This window comes from Gadus macrocephalus, chromosome 13, assembly GCF_031168955.1.
Source record: "Gadus macrocephalus chromosome 13, ASM3116895v1".
NCBI classification, from domain to species: Eukaryota; Metazoa; Chordata; class Actinopteri; order Gadiformes; family Gadidae; genus Gadus; species Gadus macrocephalus.
This window is the reverse complement of record NC_082394.1, coordinates 9,753,235-9,777,765: the sequence shown is the minus strand read 5'-3', so window position 1 is coordinate 9,777,765 and position 24,531 is coordinate 9,753,235. Positions and strand designations below refer to the sequence as shown.

Sequence of the window (24,531 nt, the reverse complement as noted above, 5' to 3'; positions counted from 1 at the left end):
GAGACAGAGAGAGAGAGAGAGAACGGGACAGATACAGGAGAGAGAGAGAAGAGTGGGAGAAGAATGAGTAGATAGAGAGAGAGAAGGGGGGTGTTGGGAGGAAGGGGTAGAGGAGAGAAGGTAAATAGAGAAGAGAGATTGAGGGAGATGAGCATAAGGGTGAGAGGGAAAGAGGAAAAGGAAAGAAAGAGTGGGATAGGGATGAGAGTGAGATAAGAAACAGAGTGAGGGAAGAGATACAGAGGCGCGAGATAAGAGAGGCCGAGAGAAAAAGCAGAGAGAGAGAGAGAGAGAGAGGGAGGAAGAAGTTATTTTACAGCCCTTTTGATGCATCCACAGAGAATAATGAATGAGTCCTGCAGGATGGCAGAGGGAATGAGCGCGCTTTATAACAGGAGGCCCATCCCTGTACTTCACTGTTTTGCAATGCACAGGAACAAAGGGAGCCAGAGTAGTGGCAAACGGGTTTTGAAAAGATCCACCTCTGATCATTTCTTTCTTCCTTTTCTGCTCCATCTTTCCCTTCCTCCCTCCTCTGTGTGCCTTTACTAAATCACTCCCATCTCTGCACCTCCTGTACATGTTCACCCAACTATATCGCCCAGAACTTCTTACACTAATGCAATGGGGAAGAAGTTGAGAGAGTGGCATAGGTTAACCTGTAGGGAGGGGAAAGAGAGAGAGAGCGAGAGCTAGAGAGAGAGCCAGCTTGTGTGGGCCAGAGGTATATAGGTAAGAAGAAGGAGAGGGAGAGAGAGAGTTTTGTGGCGGTGGTGCTTTAAAGTGGGGAGCTTCATGCTGTAATAAGAAATTGATCCGCCCGCTAGTGCACCACTGTGGCCTGTGATTGCCTGGTCCATACAAATGAAAATCCAATGCAGCGCCGGGGCCATCCCGCAGGAATACAGTTGATAGCACTGGTAGATATGTCTCAGCACCCTGCCTTTACAGCGTCAGCACAACGGCATTCACACACACAAACACAGGACGTCACCTGGGTATCAACGCTTGTGCATTAGGGTGTGATGTATGTGGCGTACGGCGCCCGAATAATGAAAGTGTACGTATCGGTGTCAATGCATTACAATGCCTCGGCGACACAACTTCCACGGGAGGTAATTGAGGGTTCCCTCCTGAGAAATGAGTCGAGAATGGAAAAGCGCATTATCCGCAGAGCCCATGAAACATGGGCTTTAGATCTTTTCCCTTTTCTCCTTATAGCCTTTTGGACACTTTGTTCTATCAAGGCTTCGATCCATCAGTTCAGTTCACTGTTAGCTTAGCGGGCCATGCTCTGCAGCGCCGCGTAACCACGCACACCTGCCTCCACAACTATCACCGCCGGAGCCAAGTAGCTTTCCGTACGACCCCGAGCTCATTAGCGCTCACTCCCTTCCTCCAAGGTCTGGGTCGTTGCACTGAATTTACAGCTTACAGCAGCCTTCAAGGCTCAAAGTTGTCTGGTAGCCCGCAGGTTATCCCAGGGCTAACTTATTGCAAACTGAACTTAAAGAAGGAGACAAGCTAAAACTAAGAGAAAGTCACAACCCCTCAGGTCTTTGGGAAGTCTTTAACACTGACAGACCTTCTAACATTTTAAGCAACATTCACTGTCTCAATCTAAATCGAATATGTCGATTATTGTGCAGATAAGCATAAGTGGCAAGAGCTGAAAGTTGTAAAAAGTTTTTGCTCAATTGATAATTTCCTAACAAAACAAAATCCTGCCAAAGAAAACAAAGCTCTTCCATCTGACTGAATATAATTTGTGTGTGTGTGTGTGTGTGTGTGTGTGTGTGTGTGTGTGTGTGTGTGTGTGTGTGTGTGTGTGTGTGTGTGCGTGCGTGCGTGCGTGTGTGTATGCAAGTCTCTGCATGTATATATGCGTGTATGTGTGCGCGCGCACGTGAATGCGTGACTCTGCATGTGGGAGTGTGTGTATGTGTGCGTGTGTGTGTGTGTGTGCATGCCTACGTTCCTGCATGTGTGAGTGTGGTGCAGTCTGAATGTGTGGGTGCTTGCCTGTATATGTGTGTGTGTGTGTGTGTGTGTGTGTGTGTGTGTGTGTGTGTGTGTGTGTGTGTGTGAGAACTTAATGTGGACTTAATAAGCATAGGGCTCTACTGACCAGTACCTCCATCTCCTTGAGCACGGGGTGGTCCTCGATGCCCGGGAACAGGACCCTCATGGCGTAGGTGCGGTAGTCCAGGAAGGGGATGCCGGCGCCGTCCAGCTCCTGGGTGAGCTCGTGGATGTCCGTCTGCAGCTCAGCAAAGGCTGTGGAGGGAGAGGAGCCCCAGCTCAACACGTGAGCTTGATCCTGTTGTTTACACGCTGTTTACTTGTTAGTCCTTTTCCAGACTCTTATAACTATGTTATATTAAAACTTCTGCAGGGAGACCAAAAAATTAAGGGGCAAAAGATACAACTTTTATTTCCTGTTTCGTTAAGGAGGTGTTTTGCAGGAGGGGGTTTTAATTGCATTTCTATAATGGCCAGCATACATCTTGTTAATTTAACACTTATTGTTTTACCCTTTACCATTGTTGGCCTGGTTTGTGTGCATTTAAAGATCCCAGCCCCTCCACCAAGATAATTGGTGCAAGCAAATGTAAAGGGAAGTGAAGCACCTTGTTCACCCAGAAATTAGGTTGTCTGCCATCAGACTTTAGATATTAACCTGTGTAGTCTGAATTGTGAGACTAACTATCTGCTAGTTAGCTTTTTGGGCGACTCCGAAGTTGCCAAATGTATCCAACGTCTGACTCTCAGAGACATGACTCTAGAGGAGAAGGAAGTGGCTCCGAGTTGACTTGGGCAATGGAGGATCAAAGCCAGGGCCTGACGGCTTGGAGTCAAACCCCCCACTACACTCTCCTGACCCGTGATGTAACGTGGTCGTCTGGGGTCAACCGCTCTATTTCCTGACGGTATACTGAACACCCGAATGATTGGGATTTGAAGTGCAGCTCTTGGTGAAAGTAACCTCTGTGGGGAGACAATGAATAGTCATCGAGCGCCACAGTGTGTGTCCGCTGTTTAGTGAAGAAGAGCCCAAAATAGCCTTGGTATTTCCGAGGTGACATTTCAAGGTGAGAATGGCAGGCAGTGGCTTGGGTGAACTTTCCGAACATTAGTGCGGAAAGACAAACGGGTACACAACTGCTTGTGAAGTCAAAGCATGTGTATATATTCTCAGAGAAAAACACTATTCCAGCAGTGTATGTGCTTGACCCTTCCTAACCTCATACCTTTAGTGTACTGGTAGTACCTATCTAATTTAAGATTTAGAAATAGTGAAATGCCTATATACATATTTTTCAAAACATTAGATACATAGTGTCAGGCCTTACGTAGTGCGTGAGTGAGTGTGTGTGTGCACGTGTATGCGCGTGCATGTGCAATGTTTCTATGTCTGTATGTGGTGTCATCCAGAACACACCAACGCGCGGATCCACACCCAAACAAACCCCGAACCGGAGCCCAGACTAACAGATGGCTGCTGTCACCCCCGTTCCCCCTCGCTCTCTCTCCCTATCTCCCTCCCTCAAAGTGACGCATCAGAGGTCACCCCTCTGTCACCCGGAGCCCGCTCTCCTCCTCTCTCCCAGCATCCATCTCTCCGTGTCCCTCCCTTTAATCAGTCTCCCTCTGGTCGCCGCCACAACCCCTCTCTCTCTCTCTCCCTCTCTCTCCCTCTCTCTCTCTCTCACTCCCTCCTGAAGATCGAGGCTGCTCCCTCTGTTCCCCAGCTCCATCACGCCGCTGCTGTTCTGGCGAGAGGTACGATACGGCCGACGCTGTTGCGTTGGTGTTCCTGAGTCACGACGACCGTTGGAGGAGCAGTGCTATATAGGCTATATTTTGAACTGTTGTGGCTATGGCTTTGAGGTCCCTGACGTTCCCTGCTTGGTAAACGAACGCAGAAAAACAAGAACACAGCACTGCACTGCACTGCGGGGGTCACCTGCAGGGCCGTCGGCCTGCACCCATCTGCCGATCGATACTCCTTCCCCTCGCTCAATCTCACCCGGCCGTCTATACGTCCCCGGTCCAAGCATTCCAGTTTATCTGTTAACTTTATGTGCCTCCTACTCTCTCGCTTTACCTCCCTCTTTCTCACCACCTTCCCTCTGTACCGCTCTCCATCCATCTCCCCTCTCACCTATATACCTCTCTATCCATCTCTCTTTCTCCCTCACCATCTTTCTTCTGTACCACTCTCTATCCGGTTTTTTTCTCTCTCTCTCTCTCTCTCTCTCCCTCTTCCTTCTGTACCTCTCTCTCTCTCCCTCTTCCTTCTGTACCTCTCTCTCTCTCCCTCTTCCTTCTGTACCTCTCTCTCTCTCCCTCTTCCTTCTGTACCCCTCTCTCTCTCTCTCTCTCTCTCTCTCTCTCTCTCTCTCTCTCTCTCTCTCTCTCTCTCTCCTGTGTTCCATTCTCTCCATCTCCCACTTGAATAGCAAGTGGGATATTTGGAATATATCACATTCCATAGTAAAGGCACTACACAAGTTGTGTGTGGACAATGTATTAGCTCTGATAATGATATTAACTACTAATACTAATGTAAATGTATTCGTAATAAAACAAAATTTTCATTCAGGATGACATGAATAGAATTTGTCAGTATTCTCTCTCTCTCTCTCTCTCTCTCTCTCATTTCTCTGTCTCTCTCCCCCCCTCCATCTGTCTCTCTCTCGTGCGCGCCAAACAAACAAGCACCAGCATCAGTTGACTCCTGCTGGATGTGTGCTGCCTTCTGCCAAATTAATATATGGTAATAAACCCATGTCTCTCTATCGCTCGCTCTCTCTGTGGCTCCCTCTCTCCGTCTCGCCCTACGGTTGCTGCCAAACCCGTCACAGGGGCAGGGATCCTCCACCCTTTCTACTTCTTCATCTGCCCCCATGCCCAGCTCCACTTTCTATCCATCTAACCTATTTACATCCGCCTCCCCCCCCCCCCCCCCCCCCCCCCCCCCCTACCGGCCTTCTCTCCATCTCACTGTGGATGGTAGAGAGACCAGCCAGTCGTCTCTCTCTCTCATGGGCCAGAGAGGCAACATCTGGTCTCTGGCTGAGATCAAAAGTGCTCCTTTGGACACACACCAAGACCCAGCCCTACACACACATTCATACACACACACCATGGCCACTGCACACCAGGGGGTGAATTGGCACACGACTATGGGTTGCTGGAGTGAAAGTGCAAGAGGTAGCACATGCATAAATGTGTGTGTGTGTGTGTGTGTGTGTGTGTGTGTGTGTGTGTGTGTGTGTGTGTGTGTGTGTGTGTGTGTGTGTGTGTGTGTGTGTGTGTGTGTGTGTGTGTGTGTGTACGCGCTATGGAGCAAAGTAGACGATCAGAGAGACTAAATATTAGAGATAAATACAAATTAATTCATAAAAACGAATGCCAGGGAGTAGTTTGAAACATCAGCTGTTTTTTTATCTCCTCACCCCACCAAGAACGGATCTCAACCTCCCCATGACCACGCCCACCACCCCACAAACCACACCCACCCAACCAAGACCACCCCCAACCTCCCCATGACCACGCCCACCACCCCACAAACCACACCCACCCAACCAAGACCACCCCCAACCTCCCCAATACCACGCCCACCACCCCACAAACCACACCCACCTTCTTTGCACTCCAGCGCCACTCGGGACTCCAGGTTGTCCATCTGCAGCTGCAGGCGCTTGAGGGTGCGGTCGGCGTCGCGGGACTTCCTCTTGTAGGCGATGAGCACCACGATGATGACCAGCAGCAGCAGGCCGCCGCCCCCTCCGATGCCGATGATGGCCGGGAGGGTGAGCAGGCTGTCCGAGTAGATCTGCAACGTGCCCGGGGAGTACTCAAAGCCCCCCACGCGCACCTGAGGGGAGGGAAAGGGGACAAAGGTGTTTTTATCTGTTGCGCGTCACGCATCGATATCCCCGCGCTTGAGGGATCAACCCTCCGGATCTCTTCCCCCTTTGTTTCATGTTTGTTTTTTCGACAACACGGCCAGCAGTCGTAAACTCCTGGCAAGGGAAGAGGGGGGACCCTGTAGAAATACACCTATTAAAACGCCCCGCCGAAGGCTGCGACGAGCGTGAATGAGTTGTTCTAGCAGAATACCTCAGGAAGGCAACATGAAACGAGTCGTCACTCCACCACTTGCAGTTCTTGGTTTCAAGCCCAGGCTCTGTGCCGTCCGGCCCTCAATTTCAGCTATTACATAGTAGAACTGCTGGATACCTGATTAGCCTATTAGAAATATAACACGTAAATGACTACATGGATAATGAATTCACCCACAAGACTGTTTTGATTACCCCTCTGATTTGAGCCTGTGTGTGTGTGTGTGTGTGTGTGTGTGTGTGTGTGTGTGTGTGTGTGTGTGTGTGTGTGTGTGTGTGTGTGTGTGTGTGTGTGTGTGTGTGTGTGTGTGTGTGTGTGTGTGTGTGAGGTGGTAGCATTCAAGAGCTACAAACGTTCACGGTACAAGTTCACCTCACTTGACCAGCTGAAGTTAGAATCTGTGTTTTTCTACAGATATATAATTTATAATATTCTACAAAAAGGTGACGTGTCTATTTTTTGCTAAACCAACTTGGGGAAAATGTAGCCCAAACTCCCCCTAACTAGTTCTCTTTGTAACAGGGTCAGAGGGTGGTGGCAAACATCGCCCTAGGCTGCCTTAAGAACTGTCAGAACGTGTACACACCCACACACACACACACACACACACACACACACATACACTCCTTTTAAGTGCAACTTTAAAGATTTTGCTTTAAAGCCAGTTCCAGCTCCCCTGACTGAAAAGACTTTGCTTTGATTTGCTCTGCTCTGCTTTTTTTTGTACCTCATCCTGTCTCTCCTTGTCTGGGGTCTGTGAGCGCCCCAGCCAGGGAGGGTAATAGCGGGCAAGGACCTCTCTCTCCCAGCCAAATGCTGGGGGAACTGCTCTATTGGGAACTGTAATCTCAAATTCCATTCAATCTCCTTTCCAAAGGCCCTAATGGTAACAAAGTTACTTTGAGCAAGGGGCAATGTAGGGTTCTGCAATTGGGGCCATGTTTGGTTTTATGTGAATGCCAAAAGGGACTCCTATATTGCAATCTATCCAGCATTGCCATGTGAAGTAGAACACATATGGATTAGGAACAGCGGGAAGCATATAACATATAATGTATTTTGTTTGAAAGTAGCTTTGAGACGGAATAAGGAGTTTGGAGGAAGCGCTCCTGAAAGTGAAAGTACAACATCATGGTGAACAGCCTCTTGGGGTGTAGGAGAAGGATGAGATGTACTCACGGTGACTTTGTGCTCTCCTGTCAGGTTGGGCCACTCACACAGCAGCTGGCTCTCAGACAGGGTGAGGATACAGGGGGTCTCACCGATGAACACAGTGTAGTTCAGCTTGCTGTTGCCCGGCGCTGCTGGGATCAGGTTACGGCCCTGGGAGAAACAAGCAAGGCAAACGTCAACACCTAAGCCCGCAATAACACTGGCAGGAACACTTAATTAGGGTGCAGAAATGCCTGCACAAAATGTGGACAATAAGTTCTTGACATTGCAATGTGAACTTGAAGGCAAGCGACTAAAAGCCGCTGGTTGTGACGGCCGTGATTGAATGAGTACATGGGGGAGCGAAAACAAGAGCAATATCTAACATTCTCAATAACCTTTGATTTTTTTATGTCAGGCAAACTAGACTCACGGAGCACTTTCATAGAGCCACAAGACGCTCCATCTTTTGTGTTAGACAGCAAATAAATAACAAATGTCAGACTACATTTTCTCTATCCCCGGTCCCAGCACTGAAAACTCCCTCCAACCTCCACAGCTCTTTACCCACAAGGCTTTGCGGGGGAGGAAGAACTAATTGCTTGCAAAATATGGCACGCTTCTAATTTCTCTGCAATCATTTAATAGGATGCCGTTCGCGAGCTGCTTATTTTTGAGGCACTCCATCCAGAGCACAACGGGGCAATCAAAGCTTTCCATTATGGAATCTTTATTTAAAAGTTACGGTTTGTGAGTAGCGGCGGAAAAGGGGTGGGTGGGGAGGGGAAAGAGATGCTCCCATTTGCTCCACCCTGATTGGCCAGAAGAAAAGGGAGCTTTATTTATTCGGTGAAATTGCGTGGTAATTTTCTTCCTCGCTCTTCAACAGCTTGAAGATCAATGGGAGAAGTGATTTTACAAAAAGATGAGAGTGGCTGCTCTGCGTTTTACAGAAAAATGCATTCTGTATTCAAAGGCACTTTATGTCTTAGAGTAAACACACACAGGGCTATGAACTCATTCTTCACACCCTATTTGATGTGTGAATGAAGGTCTATGGAGTCAGGGCTGAATCACTTTTGAATTGTGTTTTGTTTATGCTCTTTATTTCGAGGAACCATTACAGAAATACTTTTTTTATTTGTGAAGGTTTTTTTTTCTCTCCAATGTATCACAGTTCAGAACCTTTCAGTAATGAGTCAACAGATAACAGCATGTGCAGAGAAACTCAGAGAGAAAGGGAGTAGAGTTGGAAAGCGGAAGGATAGCAGGGACAGGGAGCCATCTATGGCACGTTGTGAACAATTTCCCCGAGCCTGGCTGTACTCTGCTCTTCACTGTTAAGAGACTGCACCAAAGAAAATAGTTTTCACATTGTGGTGACTCACGGCTTGAATAGTGTTCAGCTTTCGTTTTTTTTCTTCTGCCAAGACTATGATTTCCTTTCATTGTTCTCCTGATATCAGTCAAATCTTTCTTTTATACGACGTGCTCTGGATGCTTTCGTGCGCCCACTGGTACATTTCAATTATGCACCGAGGCGATCCATGATTCAGATTAGATGTGAATCTAAAACTAACATTCAAAATGACAATTTTGAATCATTGACACCATACATTGGATACTTCTCAAAGGTATGGATAGGATAAGATGCACATCCTACCATAACACCACCTACCATCCATCTACCCAGCCTACCTTCCTTCGTTACACTGATCCAGTAGGCACCAGTTGGAAGTTGTAGCAACGGCTCCAGCTTAAGCAGACAGAACATGACGGCTCCATACCTTGAGGATGAGCGGGGAGCTTGGCTTCAGCTCCAGCATGCCCGTGGGGCTCAGGGGCTCAAGCACGGGGTCCGGGTAGAAGCTGAACGTCTCGTTGACCACCATCACCGAGCGCACGTCGTCCATGACGAAGCCTATCTCGTCGGGCCCGCTGCCCGTCTCTGAGAAGCCCTTCTCCGAAGCGGCCACAGAGGGCGCCAGACACACCATCACGGTGTTGTTGACCACCGTGCAGTTCTGCAGAGGAGGAGAGGGAAGAACGGGTAAGCAGAGAGTGGTTGATGTTTCATGTTTCAGAAAGCAGCAATAATAATGTGTTTACAACACTTAAAGAGCACTTTAATAGACACCCCAATAATAATAAATATATCTTTAATAGGATTATGCTGCATTGAGATTCCTGCAGAGCCGTCACCCTCTACTTTTTATTGACCATGACGACACCAATGCCAATTGGTATGAAGCCTCACATAAAGAATCAAGACTCCATAGGCTGATTATTTCTGGAACATATTTGCAATTAAATGATTCTGCCTTGATGAGGGAAAGAAGCGGCCTTATAACATCAGTGTCGTAATCATTGTTGATATCAACTGCGAATTCCCTCTAGAGTGAGGCATTCAACCAAGTCAGGCGAGATCAAATTACACAGTAATGACATACATGGAAACAGGAGAGCACGGTCCACTAGCCACTTCTGCTACGACAGCATTGCCAAGGAATCGTCAGGGGAGACGCCTTTTTACTTGCGCGTGTCTTTTGTTAGTCAATTTTGCTAGCGTACGCAAAATGTGTCCGTTAAACTGATGATGTCACTCAATGACACGATCCGATTCGACGGTAAATGAAAGAAAAAATAAACGGAAAAATAAATTGCATCAGTGTTGTCTTAAAGGGACGTTACGGAACGGTGGTAACAATAGCTGTGTTTTCTTTCTTCTACAGCAGGTAGAGGGCAGGAGAGAGAGAGCGAAAGGAAAAAGGTTAGAGAAGCCCCGTGGTGCAAGGTGAAGCGGACGGGATTTGGCAGAAAGGCTTTATAGCTGGTTGACATTTCAAAGGTTAAACTGCTAAAAAAAAGAAATTCAACATCAAAAAGCATACAGGCCCTTGGCTGAGTGAACGAGGGGGTCTAGTGTGTATGTGTGTGTGCATGATGTCCAACGTAAATCTGTGTACCGTCTGAATATCTGACATAAAGAAGAAGCAAGAGAATGAAGGAGACTTCAAACCTGAATATCCGCTGCTTCTACAGGCTGTGCCAGACATGTTTAGTTTGGTTGAAAGAAGCATGCGCTTGTGGCTGAATTCAACAACTTACGTTGACCGATTTGGCAGCTCCATATTTGGCTCTCATCTTGGGCTCCTTGATGGTTGCCAGATTGGTTCCGGTGATGGTCAACAGGGTTCCTCCACTGCGGAATAAGGAAAACAAGACATCAACCACGATCACAGAGAAGCAAAGCTTTCTTTTCTTCTAAAAGACATTTCAATTACACAAGCGTCCCACTTTTAATTATAGAACCATCACCTGCCTCATTGCTTAATTGCTCATTTAAAGAGGCACCGACTGCTGGATCAATGAAGTTAGTGATGCATAAGAATTGTATATTTTAAGCCAATGTTATAATTAGGACCAAGTTTCAGTGGTACGACGGCAACGATTATGTGGCACCGGCTAGAAGCAAAACTGTTGCTCTTCTTTTTTTTACAAATTATTTAACGTTTCGTTGTAACAGTCCATTGTGGTACAGGTTAGCGGTGGATAAGTGCACTTGCATGTAGCCATACAATTATTTATTTTGTATGCATCCTACATCAATTGGTAACCTAGATAAATTTGAACTTTTTCAGTGCCGAAGTTATGGCCAGGGAGACATTGATGGCTGCATGCAGAAGTCATCCCATACAAGTTCCCCTTTTCCAGCAACATTTGCCGTGATTTAGTGTAAATCTGCATGTGCATGCGTTTGTTTGCCAAGAAAGCCCTCCAGTTGTCAATTTAACAGTAATGCCATACTTATGCTGCAGCCTTCTGCCAGCTTATTCATGGCGGCCCATTCACAGGTAATGATCGCAAACCTAAAGCTCTCGGCTGAACGTTCAAATCTTACCTAAACCTGGATGGGAATTAGGGGCGGAGTCCAAGTAAATATCGAACATCTGTCCTAAAATTCAACCTGGGAGGGGTGTTGGACATCTTTCTGTCACCGCTCAGAGAACCAGGACTAGGGGAGTGGCGCAAACAGACCACATTGTCTGCTTGCATGAGATTACTATGATGGCATGATGAACGATTAAAGAAGCAGTCCAAAAACAGAAGAATGCTCTCGAGTCCTATTGCAAAGCTTTGTCAACATCGGCCATCAGTCACTTAGCAACAGTGCATTGCAATGCACCATGTAAGTGAACCGGTTACATTGTACTGCTGTGATATAGAAGTGGTACAATACACACCGCAACTGTGTTCACATGACCCGAAACCTAGGAATCCACCAGACCAATTATTTAATCGCTCTCAATTATTTGAGGCAGAGAAAAGGACACTTTTAAGAGAGCAGCTATTAAAAATCTCATTGGCTCTGATGTTCCTGAAGCAGTTACTGGAACAAGTTAACGAACCAAACCCCCGTGCTTGGTGAAATATGTGGCTCACACACACACTTGTGAGTGTGTATGCATGTGTGTGTTAGTGCGTGTGCTTGTGTGCGCGTGTGTTAGAGTGTGTGTGCGTGCGAGTGCGTGCATGTGCACATACACTCCGCAAGCTAAAAGGGAACACATCAAGCCAGTTGGCTTTGTTTTCTAGGGGGGCAGATGGAGCGTGCGTCTTGGGGAACGATAGAAAGCCAAGCCCAGGCCTTGGAGAAGCGGCTAGGCCATGTCCTGATGGTGGACCAGGGGGGGGGGGGGGGGAGAGGGGCCGGGGAGCTGGCAGCCCGAGAAGGGGAAACCAGCAAGCTGGTGCTGGGGAGACAGATGTTGAAGTGGGCGGATGGTGGCTGGCTCAAAAACACAGATCCGCCAAGCTGCCAACGTCCGTCATTTGATGGGCTCCATTCACCTTTAAAGTAGTCAGAGGAAGGCACGCGGTCACGCCTGCGCCGGCCCAACCGCGCTAAGGCAGGTCGTGCAGAAAGCCACCCCGACAACGTATAGGGCATCTGCAGCCCCATGAAACAGCTCGGGCTGAAACGCATCAAGCCATGTCCTTCCAGCCGCTGCGGCCAGTTAAGGGAGCTGAAGTCTCGGGCATCTCACATTAGAAGCAGAGTGCAACTCTCCCTGGAATTGGCCCTGGCGTCAGGGTCAGTGGAGGTGCCATAGCAACAATTTAGCTTGGTAAATATGGCCAAGATTGGCCGGGGGAGAACACTCTGAGGCTCCCCTCTGAGAGCTGCAGCGAGACCGCAAACAAGAGTCACGGAGGCGCCGGGTCAGCGCCGCCGCCGAGGCATGATGCCGACACTTTTCTCTCTCCCGTTTCCTTTTGTCCCCGCTACCTTTCAATCATCCGCTGTTCGGACGCCACTTCCCGTCCGCTCACACCTCTGTCACATGAGGAGAGTCGGTCGCGCGCTGCGGCAATTCTCACCTCCCCCCTCACAGGTATGCTTGAAAAATTGCTTTTCTTTTCTTTGCCCCCCCCCCCCCCCTCCCACCAGAGGAGGTGTTTTTTTCCTTGAGTTTCCTTGTTATGGGCTAAACCAAACCCTTAACTGCCAAGCTGCATCCTTATGTTATCCCTGAGTAGCCGTTCTTTCAATCTTTATTCTCACAACTAGTTTCAGACTAGTATTTCAGTTTTCGAAAATGAAAGCCATTGTAAACGCATAAATGGATAATTACTTCCATTTACACCGCTAGCATGTCCCTTTAACTATGGTAGTATCGTAGCATAGTATACTATAGTATAGTACACTTACGTGTCTCCCTATCCAGTTATCATCTCGGATAACAAAACTATGGACTATAAAAGGGGAGGGGGAATAAACAAAAGACAAAACAAAACTTAAAAGCTCATAAATGTGTCAACTTCAGCAGCGACTGGGAATAACGGCTTTCTAGGTCATGCTAGCGAGACCATTAGCATTCGGAAGCCCCCCCTTCTCTTCTTCCTCTTTGCTTCCTTCATCTTCTTTCCGCACTACAGCTTGTGTTTACAGTGCAGACCTTCCCATGGCTACGGAGCCTCATTTCAATAAGTCAAGCGGTATTAACGGACGCATCAACAAACTCCACGAAACTCATCAAGCAGCACCGCTGCAGGAGCTCCTCATCCAGCTGTTACGCTACTAAAAGATTTACTTTGGAAACACTAAGATTGGATTTGATTGAATAAGTACGTTTATATTTATGTCTCGTTACGCGTTATGAGAGAAAATGTGTGGGGTGAAAACCAAGTGTTTATTTAATTATGCTCGTGGGACTTGGCCAGGTGCTACGGGCGTTTAATAAGACATTTCTCAAACTACTGTACCCAGAGTTCATGTTTCAGACACGTCGGCCATGTTTGTAGGCAAATAATGTAATTTGTGGCTAAACCACAACGAGATGGGAATACACAAGGTGGGAAACTCCCCTTTGGTGCATCTGGGCGATAGAGGCCCCAAACACCACTGTTAGGGTGCAGCGTTTACACAATACCGGGCTAGCATATTGCAGTATGACATACTGCTGTGGCGGACCCTGGACAACACCCTCACTCGGGGAGCATTTTAGGGAAGCTGCAAGCAACTTTCTCATAGTTGAAAATAAACAAGAGGCTTGTAAGACATTATTTACAGGAGAGTGAATGCAGCATATGACCGCCAGTGGGTATCAAACCTGGATCCCCTACAAGGCGTTTTCCGTGAAGTGTCCTTACCTGGCGATGCTCCAGTCCGGTTCGATGCGCAGGATGGTGGGGTCGTCCGTGTAGTTGAACTTCACCTCGGGGTTCCTGAGCTCCGCAGCGTTGATGTCCACCATGACCGGGGTGGGGCCCAGGTTCTTGCCCACCGGGGTCACACACACAATCTCCTTCTCATTACGCCTGGCGGGGGAGAAAGGGAGAGAGAGGGGGAGGGAGAGAGAGAGAGAGAGAGAGAGAGAGATAAAAACAAGCAGGGGAACAGAAGCGCAGAGAAAAGTTTTAGGTTGAATTCACCCACAGAGACAAAAGTAGTTTATGGCATGGGAGCATAAACCGAGAAATAACGTCCTTTAGTTCTTGAGATGACAACACGTATTTACGACAACAATATAACACACACAGAGTGGGGAGCCTGGCAGACCACAGCTTTTTAGACAGTGTGTCGCAGTGACTCCACCAGCCCAGATGACACTGCTGTACAGGCCTTCAACGACCGCCTCTTCCCTCGTTCGCCCTTTCGCTCACTCTTCCCTCCCTACATCCGACCTGCCTTTTTTTTTTTTCTACTGTGGCATTGCAAATCACAGTCTTTGAATATGTGTGTGCGTGTGTGTGTGCGTGTGTGTGTGTGTGTGTGTGTGCGTGCATGTGTGTGTTTAACCCCCCCCCCCCCCCCCCCATCCGCCAACCCCTCCCCAGCAGTCAGCCAGCCAACCGGGGCCTCTCAGGAAGATTTGGTTGGTCTGCCAGAAAGTTTCTTACACTCAACCTCGACCTTAATACGCTGCACCCACCTTCTGCTGTCACCCAGACAGAGAGACAGACAGGCAGACAGACAGACAGACAGACAGACAGACAGACAGACAGACAGACAACCGGCGGCAGAGAGAGAGTGAGCAAGGAGAGAGGATGACTCAGCTTCACAGTGTTCGGATTGCAATATGCCAATTGTAACCTCGGCAGGAATTACAGGGAGTCCTAGGTTAAGAATCACAGTTTGGCTGAGGTTTACACGCTGTGAATCCCTTTTCCTTTCACTGGCTGCCTGCCTGCCGGGGCTCAGGGCAGCACAGGGGCTCTGTGTGCACGCTGGGACTCGCAAAACACACGACACGGCGAGAGAACTCTGGCGAAGCGTTATCTACTGCGGAAGTTGAATCACGGGCTGGATGACAGAGAGGAGATGAAAGACTGCTATTCTGCCGGGTGCTCTGTTGGCGCCTCACGGGGGGCGGGTTGAAAGGTGGCGGGTGGGATGTGTCTAGGGGTGTGTGTGTGTGTGTGTGGGGGGGGGGGGGGGGGGGTAAGGTGGGAGGAGTCGGGTTGGAGAAGCGGTGGGAGGCATGGGTGGGGTGACGTCTCCGCCGTCTTGCACACAGCAGTGATTTTCAACGGCACCTTCTGCTAAGTATCAGTCTGCATGCGTGTTTGTTAGGGGGGGTGGGGGGGGGGTTGTGTGTGTATGTGTGTGTGTGAAGGATGGAGGGGGGGGGGGGGGGGGGGCGTAAGGAGAGCAGAGGAATGAGGATGAGAGATGAAAGGGAGAGAGGATTTTTCTTTTTGGTTGCCACATTCCGCCTGTGCCATGGTCGCCATGGTTACCATTTTCACAACACCGTGAGTGCAGTGTCGGGGGGGGGGGGGGGGGGGGGGAGCCACGTACGTATCTGACACGGTTTCCATGGCATCGCCAGAATGTGGATCAGAGAGGGGGGAGGGGGGGTGTACAGAAAGAAAGAGTGGTGTAGAAAAGAAGGATTTCGGGAGGGGGGAGAGAGACAGTGAGAGAGGGAGACAGAGAGAGAGCGAGCAAAGAGCGAGAGCGAGAGACAGGGAGACCGAGAGGGACAGAGAGGGAGACAGAGAGAGAGCGAGCGAGAGAGAGAGACACAGGGAGACAGAGAGAGACGGAGAGGGAGACAGAGAGAGAGAAAGAGAGAGAGAGCGAGAGAGAGAGCGAGAGACAGAGACAGAGAGGCAGAGCGAGAGAGAGAGAGAAAGAGAGAAAAAGGAGAGACAGTGACAGAGAGAACGAGAAAAAGAGCGAGAGAGAGATAAGAGGATGAGGGAGTAAGGGTAAATAGGTTTTGATTAAACCGCGGGGCCGACTGAATACAGAGCATATTAAAGGAGATGGACTCAAACGCTTCATTACTTTGGCCATAAAGGTTATTGCTGCTCGACGAATGAAAGGCCAAGATAAGAGAGATGTTATGTCCACCTTTTTGGAAACGTGCCACAATGCTTTAAATTGGCCTTTGCCTCATTCCCTTCGTGCACTCCTTAAACACAACAGAGCTGCAAAGGCCCAAGCTCATTAGATTGACCTGTCGGAAGATAACAATTCAAAATATAAATCCCACCACCTCTGTTCCTACGATTATCTTTGCCCATTTCCTTTTTCTTATTTTTTTCCTTGATTCTGATATATGCTTCCTTCTTTGCTGCTGCCTTCTATAGCTTCTCCCTGGATTTCTCCTAGATTCAAGTCTACGAGATGCCTCTTCTACACGAGTTTGAACACTGTTCTCTGAGAGGTGCCGTCTCCCATCAGCCATCTGCCAGACACTGTTCATGATTGGATGTTGAACAGAATGCATCTCTCTGTTGGGTTGCCAGAAAATACTCAAAAAACCCCAAAACAAAGCAAGGGAAAAGACAAAGCGGCTCTTGGCTCCGAAAATTAAAGGTGTCCACATATCAAATTGGATCCGTGTCTCCATGATTGCAGACATTCTGGCACCTTCTGTCGACCCAACTGAGTCATCGCTGAGCGGATACCACCAGTAGGAACATGAGGTGAAAATTGACTTAAGTGTAGGTTTATTGAGCCCATAACTATAAGCATTAATATAATATTTTCAGATTCATATTTTTCCTCATTCATATATATTTTTCTATTTTTAATGAAGCATGGTTGGAAGGATTCCCCCTCCAGATTGGTAGAACATTCATTTAAATGGATATAATTTTGTTCAAACATCTATAAAAATCTCCATCAATGTGCGTTCCTTAGATAGAACACATTTCCCTAGCCTGAACTGATTGTGTGGAAGGTGGTCCAAAATGATTACCACTTCAAACAGCTAGCATGAGAATCACAAATACCAGCAAATAATAATAACAATATAACAGATGCTCTACTCTACACTCAGGTCATTACAATTTAATTTGACAGCTCCCGCTTATAGAAGTGTCAAAGCACAGGTATAGTGAGAGAGCCTTAGAGAGAGAGGAAGACTCCAGTATGGGTCCGCAGTGGACCTGTCCTCACCTCTCGAAGCGGCAAAAGTGGAGGCCGATCTTCAGGGCCACTGCGCTGCCGGCGTTCAGGCTATTCCCTTTGATGGTGATCTTGGTTCCCCCCGACAACGGCCCGTTGGACGGATGGACCCGGGTGAAGTACGGCGACTGGGGAGGGACAAACAGAGCAGTGGGTGTTTCGTGTTCCGAGTGGAGAGGCTACTACACGTTCACTTCTGCTGGCGCGATCTCAAGTCGCCAAGCCCCAAATCGTTCAGTAGCGTAACGTCTCTGCCCCGCACCGGCGGCCGGTTAGAATGGAGCTGAACACTGGCTAACGGGTTCATGCGGCGCGCGCCAAACCTCGGTGCCCGTCATGTGGTAGAAATGCTGCTTCGGTGTCTTGACGTGCGAGTGACAGCCGAGACTTGCCGCGTCGACTTACCACAAAGGTGAAGGACTTGACGGAGGTCGCCTTGTAGTCAGGGTGGATGCAGTCCCTCACGCACACCTCAACGCGAGCGTCCTGCACACTGTAGCCCGTCGCGTCGGCCAGCCGACACACAATCCTGAGAGACAGAGAGATAGTGAACGAGAGAGAGATAAAGAAAAAATAGGGAGAGAGAGAGAGAGAGAGAGAAGGGGGAGATATTTTATTGAATGGCACTCGACACCCAAACAATAATACGTATTAGGCCGCACGAGGGAGCAAAGGGTAGTGTACACCCTTATTAATATTAAGGTGACAATACATTCCAGAGACTAAACAATATACTGCTGTCCCAAAACCGACCACCGCAGCAGGGCCATTGTACAACAGCAGCAAATCACTCAGGCTCGGAGGTCGCTGTGTACTATGGTGTGTGTGTGCGCGTGTGTGTGTGTGTGTGTGTGTGTGTGTGTGTGTGTGTGTGTGTGTGTGTGTGTGTGTGTGTGTGTGTGTGTGTGTGTGTGTGTGTGTGTGTGTGTGTGTGTGTGTGTGTGTGTGTGTGTGCGCGCGCGCATGTGTGTGTGTTACTGGGTAATGTGGAACCATAAGCCTTGCACTTGGCCCTAGGCACAGGCCAGCCAAATGAAAATCCATTGGAGAAATGATTGAAGGAGAGGGGGAATGGCTAAGGTGCACAGAGACCCACAGGGGAAGACAGACACGCACACACACACACACACACACACACACACAAGCTTCGGACACAGCCGACTGTTAATTAACCAGAAAAACGAATGGAAGAGCAAGCGAAGGAGGGAGGGAAGGAGGAATAGCGATAAGAAAAATAAAAAAGAGAAAGATAGCGACAGCAAGAGAGCGAGCATCAGTGAAAGAGAAAGAGAGAGAGAGAGAGCGCATCATTGAGAGAGAGCCACTGATTAATTGAACAAGCTTTTGTCCTATAGCCCCCCCCCCCCCCCCCCTGCCCCTGCCCCCCATCCTCTCCTTCCCTTCCCTTCCTGGAGATGAGTTATAACTCCTCCGGCTCCCATGCTCCCTGCAGGTGGCCCAGGGCGCCGTTGCCTTTCCACCGGCGTGACATCCACCGTTTTTTGACGCAGTGTAATTTTTCTCCCCGCTGCCCATTTATTCAGAGGACCGCCCGCTGAGTGTGAGGGCCCTGGTAATAAGAGTGCCGGACCCCCCCCCCCCCCTCTCTCCCTCCCTCTCTCTCTCTCTCCCCTGGCTCGCCGTGCTTATGTTACAGATAAGGGGTGGGAGGCTGTGCGGAGCCGCCGGTTTATGGGTGGACGGAGGCTCCTGTCAGGAAGCAACTGATTATTCACAGTCTATTTGAAAGGATGGCGAAGCTTCAAATTACCGCTCGCTCATTTACGTAATTGCAGTGTAATTAGTAAGAAAGAAAACAACATATGGTGGGGTGGGGGCGGGGGGTTAGAAACTGGAAATGTTAACTGTTTAAAAAGGAGCTTAAACACTTATTTTCTTATGCATATCATTTGTTTCTTGTGTTTTTGTTTGCTCTCTGAATGCCACGGTTTGACGGCATCCGACTGATGGAGACTGATAGTTCGACTGTCGGGAGTTAAAGTGGTAAAAAATCAACCCACGCAAGGATCCAGCTTTTAGATGTTTGTTAATAGTCACCCTGAATCAGGAAATGAACAAACAACAGGGACTGCTTGTTCTGTTGAGAGCTGTAACGGTTGCTTGGGCTGCTGGTGGAGGAGTTACCGTACCCTTTATTGGAGCTGAGATTTGATTAAAGTGAAAGAGGGTAAAAATGCAAAACGAGAGAAGAAGCATCTCAGGCAGCGAATACACTGTGCGGGCCTATCCAACACTACGTTTATACGAGCCAACCAACCCTGGCCTCCCTGATAGTTGACCCTTGAACCCGTGCCGTCACTCCCACTCCCACAGACGTGAGCAATCAGTCCATTAATGGCACCGCGAAGCGGACATCACTTTTAATAACCACGACAGCTCCCCCCCGCCCACACAGACACCTCAACCCCTGTTACCCCCCCCCCCACACCTTCTTCCTGCTCCCCCTCCTCCTTCTCCTCTTGGCAGCCAGAGCAGTGTCGCCAGGTAAAATGATGGCTACTTTTTAGTTGTGTGCACATTTTAAAATAAGGATCACCGCTTGCTTCAGTCACCATAGGGTAACGCACACCGGTGGCAAATGGGAAAGACATATTGGTATTTATAGCTTTCTAGGGGAGGGTTCAGGGGAGAGAGGGATCCAGAACCGGCTGTATAGTCTCGTAGTGTGGACTCCATGCCTACCGCACACCCAGCATGTATTACACCCCCCATCCATTCCGAAAGGGGGATCCCCTCTCTTATGGGGCACTTTATTCCTTTTCCCATTTGGTTTTGTGGACTTTTTGCCATCACTCTGCCATCTGAGGGCGTAGAGTTAGGCAGTGCCATAAGAATCAATTCATCTGAACTGTGGGCATGTGAAGCCCATTGACTTAATGCTTCACTGGGACAGCTGGGAGACCAGTGGGCCCTTCACTCCTGTCAAGCCTTCACACTCGCATTGTGTGCCCTCCATTTCAGGCCGGCGGGTACAAAACACACAGATTTTGCCCGAATTGCGTGTGCGGTCGAGGGGGAACCAATGGGAGCGTCTGTTTACATGCACACACAGACACGAGTCAAGAGTTTAGAGGACATCTCCTGCTGTGTCCTCCACCACTCCTTCTCCCCTTTTATCCCCTGCACCAGTTTCAATTTCACAGGAAAAGGAAAACAATGGGGACAAGCTGTAGTCAAAACAAGGACAGTGATTAATTATTAGGTCGTTTATATTAATAATGGATTCATTATTTATCTGATATTCTGCACAGTGATGCTGGGATCTGAGGGCTGTTGCAGCATCACAATTAGAGTAAAGAGAATCTAGCACTACCACTGTGGGGGTAAGCCAAACCCACCACCCATTGGCTGTTCCGACAGCCAATGGCTGGTGGGTACACACACCATTTCACCTGCGGTGTTTTAGGGAACAGCCAACTAGGTATAAATGTGAGGAGCAGGAGGAAGGAAAACATGGATGAAACATGACGAGGCAAGAAACTGAAGGGTGTCCCAATGACGCAATCACAATAGAGTTACTAAAGAGTTACTAAAGAGTTACTAAAAGTAACATGAGAAAATGAAAGCATAAGACTGTAAGCCTGTGTCGGGATAACTTACTGTTCGGCACTGATGTACTGGTCCTCCTGAGGGATGCAGGTCACCTTGCCGATGCGCACGCCATTCTGGATGTCCTTGAAGTGCAGGCCCAAATTCTCCCCCGTGATGGTCAACATGGTACCTCCCTGTGTTGGTCCGGTCTCTGGCGACAGCTGGAAGAAGGGACAAACCAAATGGTGAGGGGGAGGGTTTGGCGTGACAGTTTGGCAAAGTCGAAGAGAAAAGTAGGAGCACTCTGAGTTGAAAAAGCCATATGGGGTCGTTGTACTGCTCTAATTCAACACGCAATGCATACACCGCTCGGTTAGAGGGATGACAAATGACCGGCGATCCATTAACTCTGGCTCAACTCAATCAAAAACAGGAACAATCTGCCACATCGTGCTCTTATCCCAGACCCGTCATCAAGAACCCACTTAAATATCTCATTTAACCTTGTGACTATTAATCTACTGAACACAATTACTACGCAACAATGACCTCCCCCCTTCTTCCACTTCCCTCAGGAGGTCCTTGAAAGGTGTGCCGAGGTGCTAATGGCTACCCCGGGCTAGCCAAGTCGCTAATCACAGCTCCATTCATCTAGCCAAGGGCCCAGACAATGGCCCTGACGCTCATCATTCATGACTAGCATGATTAACGCCAAGGCTAATTGGATTAGCAGCCGTGGTAGGGGTGGAGACAAACTGCGGGGGAGTATGTGGTAGTGGTGGTGGTCGGGGTCTTTTCATCGCGGTCATTCGATTGGTGGAAGGGAGAAGGAAAAGGGGCATGAGGGGAAACAAGGTAAGAGGTCACACTTTGACCTCAATGTCAATAAAGGAGGCAGGAGATGAATGAGAACGGAGGACCCATCGGATGAGTGGGATGAGAAGAGCTAGGGGATGAACACATTCGACACATGTATGCAAGGGGGGCTCCTTTTCTGGACGAGGTCGGCTGCCAGCCAGCCATGACATCCGGAGGACATTCTCTTTGGCCCTCTTTCTAAACGAGTGCACTGTCAGCAGGGCTTCAGAGTGCTTTAACTCGATGTGCTAGTCTCGTCACCGCTGATGAGTGTGTGCGGGTGTCCAGTCTCTGTGAGGCGCGCGTGTGTTTGTGTGTCCGGTGGTTGCCCTTTCAGTCATAATCTAATGGTGACCAGGTCAGAGACGATCGACCCTATTCTTGTTGTTTTCTTAACTTTTCTCCTGTCAGCCTGGCAGCACAGCAGGGACACTGGGTCTAATGTTATCATCATGGAGGAAGAGGAAGCTATTGAAAGCCACAGCGGCGACGAATGCGCATGCACACAGACACACACACACACACAAACAAGCACAATGAGGGGGTACCTGCGGTGTTACAGGGCCAGAGCTTAAATGGCACAGCAATATAATTATGGATTATTTTCCACTCAACATTCACCAGTGTAAGGACCCTTACTTGGACCAACCCTATTTTCCTCTATTCTCCGTCCTTTCCCCTCTCCCACCCCCTCTAACCACTTTTATGTCCAACTCTTTCTCTCTCTCGGGATTCCTCTCTCACTCTATCAACGTGCCCGAGTGCATAATAGAGATTTCTTGTCTGAGACAAAGGCGAGAGTGGCACATAATGGCGCCGCCAGTGCTGATCTTCAGATGCGGTAATCAAATCTCTCCCCCTCTCTGTCCAAACATGGACCTTATCTGTAAACCCCACCTACCACTGCTCCACCTACCACTGCTCCACCTACCACTGCTCCACCTACCACTGCTCCACCTACCACTGCGCCAGCCACCGCTGCTCCAAACCAAAGCAAACAAAAAAAAAAATTGACTTTTGATGAAAAACCACCAGCCTAAACACGCTCTCTATTCTCCGACGTGGCAAGTTGCCCTGCTTGCCTAAACTCTCCTTTCTTTTCTTTCCATCTCGTAGCTCTTTCTTTTTCCCCCTTTATTTCTCTCGTATTCTCTCCGTCCGTCTCGATCGTATGCCAATGTGCCGGGGTGGTAGTGGGGCTGTGAGGCCTATTGTGGCTGAAAGCCGGGAGCAGGGTGTAGATAGCATCTGGTGGTTAAAGAGGAAGAATGAAAGACGGCGAGACAGCAAGCAAGGCAGAGAGAGAGAGAGAGAGAGAGAGAGAGAGAGAGAGAGAGAGAGAGAGAGAGAGAGAGAGAGAGAGAGAGAGAAAAAGAGAAACCGTGAGAGGAGGAATGGAAAAAGGGCATGAGATACAGATAGGAAGCCAGCAAAGAGCCTTATCTCTGATATAAAAGAGAGGGATCTGGGAAAAAAGAGAATAAAGGCTTCTTACAGACGGACAAGATGGGGGGGGGGAGGGAGTGGACAGAATTGCTCTGCATTAGTTTGCCGTTGTATGTGCAGTGGAGTGCAGAGGAGGGGAGAGGTGAACTTGGTGGATTATTATTATTATTACTTTATACTGATGGAGATGACCATCTCATGTCTGAGAGGTGCAACCATAACACTTTTCTCTGCCAAACAGATACGGGCAGGGGGCGTTCTGATGACATCAGGCTATTGGAGCACACACACACACACAACATGTAATGTCACGCTGCTCTGGTTCCCACGACTGCAGTGCAGCCTGTGTTTTCTTTGCAATGAGAAGAAAACATGTCTTTCTATACGGGCCACCTCTGATTGCCTCAACGTTTACTGGGACCGCAGCAAAAAATTGTGTAAGGTCTAAAAAAACCCAAGGAAAATAATAGTAATAAGCACACACGCCAAGTCTATATCTGATTGTTTGTGGCCGCCAGCGCGGTGAATTATGTCGTGTTATATTTCATGATTCCTTTTTTACCCGGAACATTAATCTTTGAATAAGGAATTACATAGCACATTTAAAAGATCTCCCTATACTGACTGTCACAGAACGGCAAGATTTATGGAGGCAGGAAGTGGCTTCACCCGGCAGTCTGTTGGCCGCGCTCGAACACAATGTAGTTGTTTATTGCTAGTTGTATTATTATTTTTTCCCCCCCTTCTGCTTACGGCAGTAGGAGCAAGGGAGCGTGTTCCTAGAACACAATGGCACTGCGGTCTGGTCAATATGTGCTCCGGCAAAGACTCCCACCGCCGGCACACAACAGAGAGATTGGAGAGAGGGAGAGAGACGGAGACAGAGAGGGAGAGAATGAATTAAAGAAAGACAGGGACAAAGGGATGTATATAGAGAGGAAAGTAAACAGGAAGGGAGAGAAGATTGAGAAACAAAAAGGGAGATTGAGAAAGTGTATGGGAGATTGAGGGATGTGTAGAAAGAGGAGGGGAGGGAGAAACAGAGATGGATGGAGGAGGTAAGGAATGCTGAGCCTAATTAGGAAAGAGGGAAAATGGAATAAGCAGGTGTTGTCGTTTAACATCAATAGGTAGGGGGCGCCGGCTGGGATACAGATTACATCAGGGTTGGAAGAAGAGAGGAAGGAATGGGAGAAACAGAAAGAGAGGGAAAGGGAGAGGGAGAGAGAATTTTTGTTGTGTCGCGAGTAAACAAGACAGAGAAATATACAATACAGGGAAATGAGCGATGGAGAAGGAGGGAGAGAGCGAATGGAGGAAGAGAGAGCTTAACAAAGTGTGTCCAGCAAAGGCCAATGCTGGAGCTTAACAATACATGGGGGAGAAGTCAGTGGCATTTTGCAAGTGTGCAGACCAAGAGACTGGACGCATATTCCCTCACTCTGCCTCACACGCCCACACACACA

General features: G+C 48.6%; 1 protein-coding gene across 1 annotated transcript in view; it reads right to left on the bottom strand.

Moving 5' to 3' along the window:
* Positions 1-24,531, bottom strand: part of LOC132471020 (plexin-A1-like) — a 162,312-nt gene that overhangs the window by 16,751 nt on the left and 121,030 nt on the right. Inside the window, 9 exon segments of the mRNA XM_060069984.1 lie at positions 2,135-2,277; positions 5,650-5,884; positions 7,312-7,455; positions 9,072-9,308; positions 10,393-10,486; positions 13,939-14,106; positions 17,201-17,337; positions 17,615-17,738; positions 20,831-20,982. Of these exon segments, the coding sequence (XP_059925967.1) occupies positions 2,135-2,277; positions 5,650-5,884; positions 7,312-7,455; positions 9,072-9,308; positions 10,393-10,486; positions 13,939-14,106; positions 17,201-17,337; positions 17,615-17,738; positions 20,831-20,982 (1,434 nt within the window).